Source organism: Equus asinus, chromosome 9 (assembly GCF_041296235.1).
Source record: "Equus asinus isolate D_3611 breed Donkey chromosome 9, EquAss-T2T_v2, whole genome shotgun sequence".
Lineage (NCBI taxonomy): Eukaryota > Metazoa > Chordata > Mammalia > Perissodactyla > Equidae > Equus > Equus asinus.
In genome coordinates, this window is record NC_091798.1 from 29,858,397 (window position 1) to 29,872,539 (window position 14,143).

The 14,143-nt window shown below is 58.2% G+C and overlaps 1 protein-coding gene across 4 annotated transcripts in view; it reads right to left on the bottom strand.

Moving 5' to 3' along the window:
* SYNPO (synaptopodin) overlaps nucleotides 1–14,143 on the bottom strand; it is a 36,586-nt gene that overhangs the window by 4,342 nt on the left and 18,101 nt on the right. The window contains exons 2-3 of one of the 4 annotated variants that reach the window (XM_070517191.1): nucleotides 13,564–13,662; nucleotides 3,492–5,869 (exon numbers count right to left, since the gene is read on the bottom strand). In XM_070517191.1, the coding sequence (XP_070373292.1) occupies nucleotides 3,492–5,869; nucleotides 13,564–13,588 (2,403 nt within the window). In that variant the 5' untranslated portion in view covers nucleotides 13,589–13,662. Of the gene's footprint in view, nucleotides 1–1,455; nucleotides 5,870–11,360; nucleotides 11,495–13,563; nucleotides 13,663–14,143 lie in introns of those variants that run through there. The other 3 variants (XM_070517192.1, XM_044777802.2, XM_070517193.1) reach the window with 3 other exon arrangements.

Below are 14,143 nucleotides of genomic sequence, written 5' to 3' on the forward strand. Positions count from 1 at the left end.
GTACAGCCGTCTGAACGGGACATTTTTCACAGGATGGCAATGCTGGAGTGACCCGTGGGGACCTCATCGGGACATCCAAGGCCCCTATTAGGAAATGGTGTGAGTCATTTCAAGTAGGAAAGTTAAAGGTCAGTGTGGGACCCACGCTTTTACTCCCAGGGTCAGAGTTGTGTATACGTGAGCCAGAGACACTGGGAGCTGCTGTCTGTGGGACATCCCAGGAAGCTGTCAGTCAGCCCAGCTGCAGGAAATGGGGCCAAGAGTTCATAATCCAAGCGGGTCCACCAGCACTGAGGCCGAGGAACCAGGGCTCTTCAGCCGGGAGAAGAGTGGGTGGGGCAGGAGGAGCCGATAACTGCCTGAAATCTCTAAGGGTCATCTCCACCTTTGGTGGCCACAAGGGGAAGGCTAGGGCCAGCACGTAGAAGGAGTAACAGCACTGACTTCTCAAGCCTGGGATGGAATGCTGAGGGCAGTGGGGAGCCGCAACTCATCACTTGGAGGAGGGCCAGTGACTGACCTCACCGGAACTGCCATGTCTGGGTCCTGACTCCGGGTGTGCGGGGCGGGAGGTGGGGTGCACAATACAGAAAGGCTGTGGGAAATCAGACCTGTTCCCTTTCTGACAAAGATCCCAATGCACCAGATACATGAGAACTCCTTGGAAATGCACTTGCGTGGAAATTCAGAGAGTGGCACCCACTGAACCCAGCACCAGCCCCAAAGCAGGGCACGTGTGTGGGGTGAGGGCATGCCTAGAGCAGTCAGACAGGAACCATCAGAGACCAAACGGGACTAGCTCTCAGACCGCCTTCTGCAATCCTTTCATTGCACCAAAGGGGAAACTGAGGCCCAGCAGTGGGAAGGAGTTGTCTAACATTGCATAAGGAGTCAGGTGCAGATCTGGGACTAGAACCCAGTTCTTCTGACTCTCAATGGCAATTTGTTCCTCTCCACCAGGGGTAGAAACTGTGTTTTCAGGAGCCAGGCAGTGAGAATGTCAGAAATGGCCAGATTTAGAGAATAGGGAGGGGAGGAGGGGACCTGAGGGAAAGGGAAGGTGTGTGCTCTGGCTCAAGGCATTTGAGTTCCACTTTTAAAGAACTCAAGCAAACCTGGACCGTCAGGGGTTGTGGGGTTTCCCCATGCTCTCCAGCCTTTTTGGCCAAACTCCCAAGGAAGGACAAAACAGAAGAACGTGATTTCCGCAGGATTCTAGTTCCCCAAGTGCTGACCTGGGGGAAGAGAAAGGGCCACCCTCACTTCCACACCAGCACACATCTGTACCCATGGCAGATGCAGACACGCAGCAGGTGCAGGTGACACTCAGAGACACACCACATGTCCACACATAGGAACTAGGCAGTCCCACCCAGCTTCCCAGGCCAGAATCAGGAGGGAGGGAGACAGCCCCGACCACCAGCCAGCGAGCGCGGAAGAAAGAAAGAAGCAAGACAGATTTGAGGCAGAGTGTATTAAGAACAGGAGAGGAGACAAGGTTGGGGAAGAGCTTGGCCAGCCTGGCCGCAGGAGCTGCAGGATGGAGGGTGGGCTCTTCCATTGCTGGCCCTCAGGGGTCGAAGGGAGCAGGGTCCAGGCAGGGGAGGGGATTGGCATGAAGGAGCTCAGCTCACAGCGGCTCCCCACACATGCCCCCGCGTTCTGGGCAGAATGAACTCACCAGGAAGGCACCCCCTGTTCCCATGGAGACGAGCCCAGAGCTCACGAAAACTGCAGGCTCAGCCCAGCACGGGCACCGCCTCCACCACCCCTCGCCCCGCTGGGGAGCCCAGAAATAGGGCCAGGAAAGGGAAGGTGGGTGGTGCTCGGCCCCCGGCCCTGGGAAGCTTCCATCTGAATGCTGCCTCTTGCGTCTGTATTCTCTCACCCACCACAAAGCCCAGTTTTGGGGGGCTGCATCACATCAAAGGGGAGAGGTGATGAGGATCTCAGACTCCCCGACTCAACCGCCTCCCGGTTGATGAACAGGAAACTGACCCGGGGTACACGTGCAGTCAGTCTGTTAGACTCCAGATTGCTAAGTCCCAGCCTTTTCCTCAAAACCTTAAGGTCTCCTCCGACTGCCCCACTGAGCTGCTGTGCTCCCGCCCTGGCCATTGCCACACTCCCCCATCTCTAGGCAAGCCTGAGCCTGAGCCATCCCAGCTGAGACTTCTGATCCCCTGGCCTCCTGCAGCAGCTCATTCCAGCCACACCCTCCCCAGGACGCTCTTGCAGACATCTAACTCCATCTGTCTTATGGCAACGGCCCATTTCCTTCCCCTCTCTTCCCAGGGAACTGTCTTACCACTTACGAGGCCTTTCTCCCAAAGCACCAGCCTATCCTCTCGATCCTCACAGATTGTCACAGCTGGAAGGGACCTCATTGTATACATGAGAAAACTGGGGCCCAGAAAGGGAACATGAATTGGCCAAAGTCACACAGCAAATGGGAGGCTGAGATGGGACCAGAACCCTGCTGTCCTGCCTCTCTCCCTGGGGCCCCTTCCGCTGTACAGAGACAGCTGCTTTTAGTCGGACAGATCTTGGCTGAGGTTAAAGCTAAAACAGCCAAGGGATCCGTTGCTAGGGGCCTCTCTCCTAGCCACACACCGACATCTGCACATCCTTCTACAGGGCTCTCTTTCTCTCGGGGACCCCTTAGGACCTCCCACACCCCAGAACAGTGAGGGCAAGCCAGGTGGAACCAGGACTGAGGTCTGGGATGACCTGCTTTGGCTGTCCCTAAAGCAGAGCCAGATGTCTGGAGGGGGCATGGAGGCGGCTGAGCAGGGGGCAGGAAGAAAAGCGTCAGACAGCAGCGGTGGGCTAAGTCCTCATCCAGCAGAAGAACCCAGGAGAGTAGAGGACGTGGAGGCCGAGGCAAAGCTCTCTGAAGCAGCGGAGAGGAACCGGTGTCCAGAAGGCAGAGGTGGAAGAGACAGAGCTGTGGAGGTGAGAATCCAGCAACAGGCAGAAAGATGCCAGGAGCTGGGGCCACACAAGGGAGGCCCCGCTGGGGCAGCCGAGGAGGCAGACCCTTGGCTGGCTGGTTCCACAAGCACTGGCAGGCTGTTTGCTCCAGAAGCCCCTGTTAGGGTCCCCTTCTAGGCCATTCCCCAGCAAGACGCTGGCATCCCTACAGCTCACAGAGGCCAGAGGAAGCTGCCCAGCCTCATTAGGGCCTGCCAAGGGAGCTCTCTCTCCATGACCCTCCTCCCCACTCGCAGGTCCCTCAGACATAGAGTCCGTTCACCCTTGTGGAAAGAAAGGGGCAGCTGCAGCTCAGAGAGGGGAGGTGACTTGCCCAAGGTCACACAGCTAGCTGGTGGCAGCATCAGCCCTTGAGCCCAAGTCCCTGTACTCCTGACTCTCATCCCTGCGCCACTTCCTGCCACATCTGCTCTCCATCTGGCCCTCGGAGAGGGGCCCTGACAGGCAGCGGGATCCCTGTGAATCTGTTACTTGAAGCAGAAGGAAGGCTTCCACACCTGAGCCTCGATCCCGGCGTTCCGGGTGGAGAAGGAAGGCCTGGGGGCCTGCTTGGCTCGGGGAGACCACGCCCTGGAGGGAGACACGGGGGAGACATCACTGCTGTAGGTAGGGCTCCCGGCAGTGGGCTGGAGGCCATCCTGGCCAGGGCAGGCATGCTGGCCCGGGGAGGGCCGGAAGGACCGAGGCAGGGCAGGGGACGGTGGGAGGGCCCCCTTGGGCAGGCTGGGCGCCAGGTCCAGGGAGCTCGGCTTGGCAGGTGAGGCGGCTCTGGGCACGGCGGCTCTGGGCAAGGCCTTGGTGGGCTCTTTGATGGGCGAGAGGACAAAGAGCGAGGGCCGCAGCTGGTAGGGCGGCTGCTTGCTGGGCTCTGGGCGCAGGACCCCATTCTCAGGCAGGTAGCCGTGGTAGAGGGAGGCAGGCGGGGTCCGAGCTGGGCTCCGGGATGCCACCCGGAAGCCACCGGGGGCGTTCGTGGAGTATTTCCAGGACGAAGGCAGGGACATAGTAGGTGACGGGCAGCGAGCCAGCTCGGCGTGGCCCGGGGAGGAAGACTCGATGACGTACTTCTCCATGCGGGACTGGCGGCGCGCGTAGAGCTCAGCCCCCTTCCCCGAGGCCTCGGAGAGGTTCTGGTTGGGTTTGGGCTTCGGCTTGGCCTGGATGCGCGGTGACTTGAGGCACGAGGCCCACTCCGGGAGGATCTCCTCGGCGCCCCCGGGGCTGGCCCTGTCCCGCGGTGCTGGCTCCTGCTGGAAGTTGGAGGCCTCGGCCCCCAGTGCAAAGGGCTCCTCATCCGCGCCTGCCTCCCCCTGGTCCCTCTGCCGCCGCTTCTCATCCGCCGTCTGTACCAGATCCAGCAGGTCTGGATTTGGGGTCACCTTGGGCTTCTCCACGAAGGTGAACATGGATTTCCGGCTGCCCCTGCGGGCCATCGACTCCTCCAAAATGCCCGTCTTGCTGGCGGGAACTGCCTGGCCCTTCAGATGAGAAGGCTTGGGGTCGGAGCTGGGGTACAAGGCAGAGTAAGATGGGGGAGACCTAATTCGGGAAGCCAGGGGGGCCGTGGACAAGGTCTCAGCATAGGTGGGGGGCGGGGTGAAGTTCCCCAAGGGGCGTCTCTCCAAGGCGGGGCTTCGCTGTGCCATGGGCCTCCTCTCCACCATGGGGCTGTGGGACATTATGTGTCTCTGTGGCCGAGGGCTCCTGTCTGCCATGCTGGGGGGCTGGGGAGCCGGGGCCTTCTCCCCGAGATGTCGTCTCTCTACCATGGGGCTCCGCTCCATCTGGCTGGTGCTCCCTGATGCCTGGATCCCAAAGGGCCTGGCTGTCCTGTTGACCACTGATGGAGGCTTGGCCAGGGTGAGGTGGACCTCGCTGTACAGCTTGGTGGGTGTGATGGCGGCTGCCCGCCCAGACATCTCTTGTTCTGCTGACACGGCTGGGGCACTGGGCTGGACATCAATGAGCAAGGAGCTGGACATGATATCTGGGGCTGGGGGCCCGGAGCTGGAGAGAGGAATAGCTTCTCTGGAGAAGATGCTGGTGGTGGCAGGTGGAGCTGACACCTTATCAATGAGGAGTGTGCTGGATCTCACCTCCGCAGCCAGCTCCTGGGGTTGCCCATCAGCACACAGGGTGCTGGGTTTGGAATCTGACGCTGTGCCATTTGGTGGGAGTTGCGCCTCGGAAGAATTCTGCTGGACACTAGAAAGCGGCAGGCTCTGCGGGGTGACAGTTGCCGGTGGGTTCTGATTGGCATCTGTGGCTGGCAGGTTGTGGTTGCTGTCGGAAGCTGGTGAGATGAGTGTGGCACTGGCTGAGGAAAGGTTTTGGTTGACGTCTGCAGCTGGGCTGTGGACCTCGGTTGGAGGTGGCGTTGGTGGGGACTCCTGGGCGTCTCGGTTCTGGGAGAGGTGGAGCCCGTTGGCAGTCAGCAGTGCTGCATTCTCCTTTAAATACACCACCAGCGGTACCTCTTCCTCCTCACTGGCCATCCTCTCCAGGTGCCGCAGCAAGCCAGCTTCCTCTGAGCACCCCTCCATGCTGTGACCAGGGACCCCCACGTCAGGGCTCTGGCAGTTGGGGTTCCTGGGAGGGCCCGGCTCAGGGCGTGAGGTGGGACTCAGGCTGGGCCCCGGGGCATGGCCTGTGGGGCTGGCAGGGGGCACGCTGAGGGACTCCTGGCTGGTCTTCTGTCCCCTCTGGCCGTGGCTCTCCGAGGTGAACTCGTTCACCCTCTGCCGGCGCCTGTTGAAGAGCTGGACACCGCGGGAGTTGGAGCTGGGAGGGGTGGTCAGCTGGGCTGCGATCTGCTGGCTCCGCGCCTTGGCCTCTTTCAGATCTCTCTCGGTGAAGCTCGTGCTCCGACCCAACGCTGCAAGGGGGACAGATGCCCAGTTAGCAAATGGGAATGCAGACCCACAGGCATACACAGATGGACAGACAGTCACCCGTGTCCCTCCTACAGATGCTCTTGTCCCCTGGAATCTGATCTTTACTCACTGTTTCCTAGAATCTCTTCTCCTGAAATAGACCCCTGACTGAACCATTATGGCCAACTCAAAGGCCACCACCTGGTGAAACCTTCCCTGACTACCCGTTCAAGATTAACCAGGTCCTCATCTGGATCCCCCTGAGGGCTGTTCATACAGCACTTCACCAAACACAGCAAGAACACCTCACCTTAGCAGTCAAGGCCCCACTACATCCCCGATTCGTCTCCTACCACCCTTCTCCTCTCTCACTGGGCTCTGCCCTGCTGGCTTTCTTTCTGTTCCTTGAAAATGCCAAGCCTGTTCCTGCCCCAGGGCCTTTGCACTTGCTGTTCCCTCTGCCTAGAAAGATCTTTTTCCTGGTGGTATTCCATGTTGTTTCCTGCTTGCCACTCAGGACCCACTTGAATGTCACCTCTCTGGTGGGGCCTTCCTCTATAATTAGCCCTCCCTTCTCTCATCTCTTTGCTTCATTTCCTTCATGGCATTCACCACAATTCAGAATTATCCTCTTTACATGTTTTCTTATCTATTATGTGTCTCCCCACCTAGAACATAAGCTCTAAGGGGGCGATGACCTTGCCTGACTTGTTCATCACTCTAACCCTGGCGCCCAGATAGTGCCTAGCATGAAGTGGGCACCTCGTCAGCATTACTGAACGCATGAGTGAACCCCCAGGCCATGGTCTACATGCCTCTCTTAGGACCTTTACACTTTCAAACTCAGAGCATAGTCATTTGCCAACACTAACACTTCTTTTTAGAATAGCTAATACATTCGCATGGTCTAAAGATACAAAAAGTAAAAAGTCTAAAAAGGTACACAGTGAAAAATGTCCTTCCAGCCCCATACGCCCCACACCACGAATCAGGTAACCACTGTTATTTATTTCTCCTATATCCTTGCAGGTTTCTTCCCATTTCAAACAATCATCTAAAAATTCTCCTATTGTAATATTATAAAAGTAGTAAATTGGGCTAATTTCAGCAGTGACTGCACTAGAACATCACATTACTTCATTTTATCCTCACAAGAACACCAGGAGACAAGCATTTCTTGCCCTTGTTTTACAGCAGCGAAAAACGAGGTCCAGAGATGTGTAAGTAATTCACCCCAGGTCACACAGCAAAGGGTGGCAAAGCTGGAGTCAGAACCAGTTGTCTCTGGCTCCACAGCCCATGCCCAAGCTGCTTGCTTGTCTCAAAAAGCCCCTTTGGGACGTACAGGGGACAGTCTGCAGGGGTCAGGGTTCATTCAAGGGGTGGAGTCTGGGGCCCGAGTCAGGGATCGGGCTGGGGTCAGGCCCCTATTAATCTGGAAGTTCACTGTAGGCAGCCCTTTCTCTTTATAGCCCCAGTGCCCAGCTGGCACACAGTCAGGGCTCAATTTATGCTTATTGAACAATGAATGAAAAAATGGGCTGATGGACAGATGGATGGGCAGCCTCTGCCCAGGGTTAGCAGCTCAGTGAGAGGCTGGGAAAATTCCTCACTCCATCACCGCCCTCCCCACTGTGGGAAGCTAATTAGTTCTTGAGGAATCTGACCCTGCCCTCCCTCCTTTGCCCTCATTAGCACTGGCCATGACATGCTGAGTGGGTCTCCAGGGACAGTCTTTCCAGGCGTCCTGCCAGTGAGGCTCAGAATTCACGGACTCTCAGAGCTGGGGGGCCCTTATAGGGCAGCTGTTTCACCACCACCCCCCTTTTATAGATGAGGAAACTGAGGTTCAGAGAGTGGCGCAGGGTCGAGCTCACACCAGGGTCAGCAGGGAGGCCCGCCCAGAGCAGAGCAGCTGCAGACAGCAGCCACAGGCTTTCTGGCCCCAACCTCCTTCTTCCAGCCTCCCATCAGGACCTGGCTCCCCCCACACACCTGTGCCCACCTGTCCCGAACAGTGAGAGCACACAGCCTGCTCCACGTGCCCCTGACACCTGCTCCCTCCTCGAAGGGAGCCTCTCCAGCCTGGATCACCTCATCTACAAAAGATGGAGGGCCTGGCGATGGGCCAGGCTGTTCCCCTGGCGGGAGCTTAGATGGGGGGAAGCCAGTCACGGAGGAGGGCCCCGAGAGTTTGCTCAGCTCACGCAACATGCATTTCCTCCACTCTGCTTAGAAAGCAGGCCTCCCAGCCCACATCCGGGCTCTGCCATGTGCTAGCTGTGTGGCCCTGGCGAGTCCCTGCACCTCTCAGAGCCAGTCTCCTTGACGGAGAAGAAGGTGCTAAAGGCCCCGCCTTTAGGGCTGGGAGGCTACAGTGAGGTCACAGATGCCAGCGGGGCTTACTGTCATCAAGCCCAGGTGGATGGGGCGGAAGGCTCATGCCACCCTGAGATGAGTGGGTAGCTGGTGACCCCACCCACTCCCTCTGGAAGGGCTCAGAGCTTCTTCTAGCAAAGGAGATCCACTCCACAAATCGGGGTCCCCAGAGGGGATGTGCCTCTCCTAAGGTCACATAGCAGGGGATTCCAGAGTTATGGGGAGGCGAGGATCATTGCCCCAAATCACAAAACCTCAGAATCTCAGAGACAGCTGTCACCAGATCCAATTTGCCACACACAATTCCTGCATCCCTCAAACCATGCCCCTGAGTGTACAAGCCTCTGTTTACACACTCAGCTGACAGGGCGCTCGCTACCCCGAAGAGATGGCTTCCACTAACGACCATTCCTCCGCTATAAAGCTGCTCCGTACGTTAACGTCCACCTCCTGACACGAGTCTGGCCCCTCCTGCCACACAGATTAAAAGCTCTTTTTCCTACCTGACAGCCCTGCAGAGATTCAGACACAAATCGCATCCCCATGGGGCGCGGCCAGGATAAATGTCCCGAGTCCCACCCGTCTCTCATGACACAGCTTCAGCCTCGTGGCTAACACTGATTGGAATCTTACTGCGGACCTAGACGCGCACTTTCCACATATCGTTCTATTTAATTCCCATAACAACCCTACGAAGCACAAACTATTACTACCCACTTTTTAGTGATGAGAAAACCAAGGCTCAGAGAGGTAGTGAGCTGCCCAAGGTCACAGAGCCAGAAAGCAAGGAGACCCCTGGCTCTACATGACTCCAGAGGGCATCAAGCTTTCTGGCTGGCGGGCTCCCACAGTGGGAGGCTCACAGGATGTGCTTCAGGGTTTGAATAATCCAGACAGCCCAACATCCCTGCACTTCTTTCTCCTCACTTCTCTGTGTCAGTCCTACCCCCAGGCTGGTTCGAAAGGCCAAGGGTTTAGAAAATGCTCAAATGTCAGGGCGTGAAGGGCCCTCAGGGGTAAACTGGCCTGGGAGGCTTAGAGAGGGAAAGGGTTGCAGAGGAGGCTGTGGGCCAGGACCTGGTCTGCTGACCCCCAGCCAGCCTTGGAACGTCCCCCACGCTGCTGTTCTGGGACCAGAGGAACTCGGCAGAAAAGGCCAGCGGGGGAGAGAGCCCTGCCTCCAGGGACGCTCCCGTGCCCCCTGCCCCAGCCCGCAGTGACTCCACGGAAAAGGAATTCGGCAGGAGGCTTGGACCAGACCCAGCCAGCAATCCAGACAGTTTTTGCCACCCTGCACAAACAAAGCTGAGAGCAGGGGGGCTGGGCCAACTGTGGGCACCCCAAAGTCCCCACTGCAGGGCACCAGGGGGCAGCTCCATCCCGAATTCCTCAGACTGAGGAACTGCCACCCAGAGCAAGGCCCCAGGCAGCTGGGTCCAGGGTTGTGGCCCCTGCTGTCAGATAGGCAGGAGGTGGCCAAGGGCCACATGGGACGGGCACCTCACTGAGTCCCCAGTCTGCGTGGCTGCAGCCTGCACGGTGCAGGTCACAGCACCTCCTCTTCTCTGAGCCTCTGCAGGGCCAGGCTGGGGGTGCGGGCCCTTGAAAGACCCCCCTGGACGATGGATCAGGAGCTCTGAAGACAAGCCTTCAGGAGAGGATGGGGAGAGGGCAGACACAAGGAAGAGCTGCCCGAGGTCAGGAGCCCTGGGTCCAACAGTGTTAAACCCCCGAGTCGGGGAGGGGACAAGGAGGCCTGAGCACAGCGTGAGAATGAGGATGGCGTGCTGCTGTCATTACTGAGCCCTCGCTACGGCCCAGGGGCGGGGCTGTGCACCTCACACTCAGCGTCTTGTTCAGTCCCCCCAACAACCCCGAGAGACAGTACTGTTATTCTTCCCAGTTTGCAGATGAAGGCAGAGCTTCGAGAGAACTGCCCAGAGTCATACAACTTGTATGTAGCAGAGCTAGGACTCAAAATTCAGTCTGGTTGCTGAGTCTCATTTGTTAACCACTCTGCCTTCCAGACCCTGACTCTGAGGGGAGGGACACCCATAGAGGCTCCAGTGCTCCTGGGCGATGGTCTGCAGAACCCTGTTTTCTCATCTTGAGATCAATGCCCCCAGCAGTGCCCTCCCCCCTGCATATTCAGCTTCCTAGAACAACTCATGCTTTCTCTCCCCTCTTCCTCTTAGGAGAAGAGCTGACAAACTCATTCTTACTAAAGTAGAAATGACTGCTAAGACATGAAAGACTAGTGGAGTGGAAAGAGCATGGTGTTGGGAGTCAAGAAACCCAAGTTCTAGTTGTGCTCAGAAAAGGATAAGCCCCTTCTCCCACCCCTATCACCTCTGCAGGCAGCTGCCTGTTCTGCCCACTGTCAGGCCTATCTGGACCGAGGATCTGAAGGAGGGAGGTGGGGCAGGGGAAGGGAGGCCGGAGCAGAAGGTCAGGACAGGGAGAGAATTCAAGGAAATGCTTCTTCACACGGCTGCCGTCAATGGGAGTGTCCAGGCCCCGGGTCGGTGGAGTGGGGCCGGGAGGCAGAAGTAGGAATAGAGTCTGGCTGGAGGCAGCCCATTGTGGCTGCCTGGGAGTCTTGGCAATAGGACAGGTAAACAGGCTGGGTAAGCTGCCCCCCTGGTGGGGTCAGGAAGGAACCAATGGCTGGCCACTGTACAACCTCTGGCTCAGCTGGGGGCAGGAAGATGAACTAGGCCTGAGTAATGGCCTGGCTACCTTGCCAGCCCCTGCCCCATATCCTCTCCTCTGAAAGGAGGAAATGACACAGCCTCCATTCCCTAGGGAATTCTCCATCCACGCCAAAGTCCTGGTGAGTTCAACCTGACTGAGTCCCGGCAGACTGCCAGACCTCCTCTCAGGAGGAGAATAATTCATACTAAGGTGGGAAGGAGTGCCAGGATATAGGAGATGGATCAGAATGGGAGTGGGGAGCCCCAGACCTAGCTCCAGCCTTGCCATTGACAGTCTGGCAGAAGTCACCATGTGCCTCTCAGATGCCCAGAGGGGAACTGAGCCCAGAGAGGGATACTGTATGCCCCAAGTCACACACCCCAAACCACAAAGGCACCTCTGAGTGCTCATCTTACTCACTCCGGCTGGGTCCTCCCTGCAGCCCTGTTTCCCCTCGATGCTGAGCCGGCCTTGGTTCTCCAAGCCTCCGGGAAAGGCAGCCAATCACCTCGCTGACAAAGAGGAAAATCCCACATCGACGGCAGAGGAGCTGGCTGTGACTTCTCTCCTCCACAGATGACTCAGCTCAGCTCTTTATCAGGAAAACCGATTTTGCAACAGCCTTTTAAATGGCCTCTCCGCCCCCAGTCTCTCCCCCGCCAATCCGCCCGCCCCGCCCTGCCAGATTCATCTTCCTCCCGCCTGGCTCCACTCATGTCTCTCTCCCCTGCCTCCCCAGGATGTGGGAGATTGAGCGGCAAGTGCTCATCCTGGCATTCAGGGCCCCTGACGTCAGGGCCCACTCGGGAGCCCGCTAACCGGCTCTCTGTGCCCTCAGCAACGGCCAGCGTCCAAAGGCTCGCGGTTCCCCCCACCTGCCCTGTGAGTCCCTGCCTCTGCCACGGGGTGTGCACAGACCCTCCACCCGGAACCGTCCTCTGTCTCACATCCTTTCTCCACGCCCAATCTCCCAGCCCTCCCACCTCAGCCGAATGTTGCCACCCCCTCAAAAAGCCTCCCCAGGTCCACCAATGTTTTCTCTGCACCACTTAAGAACCTCATCGCTTTGCGTGCATATCATTCATTTCGGTGAGAGTCAGCCTTCAGGGGGCTTCCACCACGCGCCAGGCCCTGGCTTCATTGATAGCAACCCATGAGGTCAGCACAGCCTTCATCTCTGTGTTAGAGAAGAGACGGGCTCAGAGGGGTGAAGTGACTCGCTCAAGGCAGCACAGCTAGTCAGAGAGGCAGAGTTGGGATTCGAACCCAGGTGGTGTGGCGCGTGGGCCACGCTGCCCCCTCCCTATGTCTTGCTTTGCAGCCATCAGGGTCTGGGTCTTATTTTGCCCACAGACTGCAAGAGCCTCAGGGGCCTCAACTGCTGCCCTTCTGCATCCCCATGTCCCCCACGCGTCCAGGGGTGCTTGCAGGATAACGATGACGTCGACAAGAACGGCAACAGCCAAGGTGTGAGGAGCACCCGACGCGGCCAAACTACAGTTTGGCATGTACTTTCTCACCGAAGCCTCACAGGACTCATAAGGGGGCTCCCTTACCTCCATTGCACAGATGAGGAAAACGGGGTCCGGAGAATTTGCGAACTCACCCGAGGTCGCACAGTCAGCAGGGGGCAGGCTGGAGCCCGGAGTTGACTGACCCCAAGCCTGGGTCCCTCCTTCTGAGGAGCTCTGCCTACCAAGCACACTCACTTTCTCCACCCACTGTCCCAGGCCCAGCCCAACTGCCACTTCCTCTAGGAAGCCCTCATCAATCCATCCGGACTCGTAGATCAGTGCTCCTCCCCTGTTCAACCTGGCCCAGGAGCCTCAGAGCAGGAGGGGGCTCGGAGGAAACAAGAGGTCAAGAAAGCTCTCGAACCAAGGCCCAAGGGGAAGGAGGCTCGGTTGGCCAAGTGCTGCTGTCTCCCTGCTGGCAGTGGGCTGGGACTAGGCGGGGCAGGATGGGTGGGTTGGAGGGAACCTAAGGTGAAGGTTCCCCAGTCGGCGCAGGCCTTGGCTGGCGGCTGACCCTGCGGGCCACAAGCACTGCTCACTGCGGCTGCCCGGGGCCCTGTGGTGGGGTCCTCCTCTCCTGCCTTCTCTACCGGCCTAAACACTAATCTACAATTCGATTTTCAGGGCCTGGGAAATGGTGACCCAGAGAGCCAGGCTCAGCCCCAGGTGCCCACCTCCCAGGGCAGCCCTCGTAAGCCCTAGCTAGGGGGCTAGCCTCTCCTGCTGCATCAGCTCCAGCATCCCAGCCCTGGGAGCCTTGGAGGTGCAGAGTGGACTGCCAACCCAGCCCTTCCAGAGAAAACACTGGATCCAGGAGACAGAAAGGTGGCCAGCCCGGGACGGCGAGAGATGGACCCCCCTAAACTGTGCCTGTGCCAGGGTCGGGGCTGGGCCCAGACCTTCTCTGGGTCCCCAGCACCCAGCCCAGGGCCTGCACATTCTGGGCCCTCTACAAAGGTGCAGCCCTTCCTCTCAGCCCTGGGGCCGGAGCTGGGCTCCATCCTCTCTGAGTGCCCCAGACTTGGCACAGGTCATCACGCAGGATGGGCTTGATACACATGGACTAAATAAATGACTGAAGTATGAGCACCCCCACAATCCAAACCCACCTTCACATTGTGTTCCATCATTCATCTGGGGAGATGAATTCTAGATTTGTCGGCTCCCAGATTCATCTAGATTCCAGATCAAGATCTAGAGGGTGGTTCCTGGGGGCAGGGGGTAAAGGAGGGAGGGAGGAAGCAACAAGTCCGTGGATATAGGTTAGACCTAAGAGGCAGAATATTCCGCTAAGTGCCGCGAGAATATGGAGCCTAAGAGAGAGATGAATTAGGATGAAGCAATCCGGGAAGGCTTCCCGGAGAGGGTGGCATATGCCCTAGGTCTTGAAAGATGGAGATGTGGAGGCATTCCCAGCAGTGGGACAGCCCAGCAGAGCCTGGAAGGCTCAAGGCAATTCCTACTCCACTCCCCTGTCCCCACCCTACCCATACCCCGAGTCAAGACCAGCTGTAGAGGAAGCCACCTTTGACAGAGGAACACAGGTGGTGGGCCTGCTCAGAGGCTCAAGGTGATGGGGTGGTTCAGGGAGCGTTCCATCGGAGCTATGGACATTACAAGCCTCCTGCCCAGAGACCGGAAGCACCGTGGTATGTGCCCTGGGCCCCTGGGTGGGTTACATAACCGCCC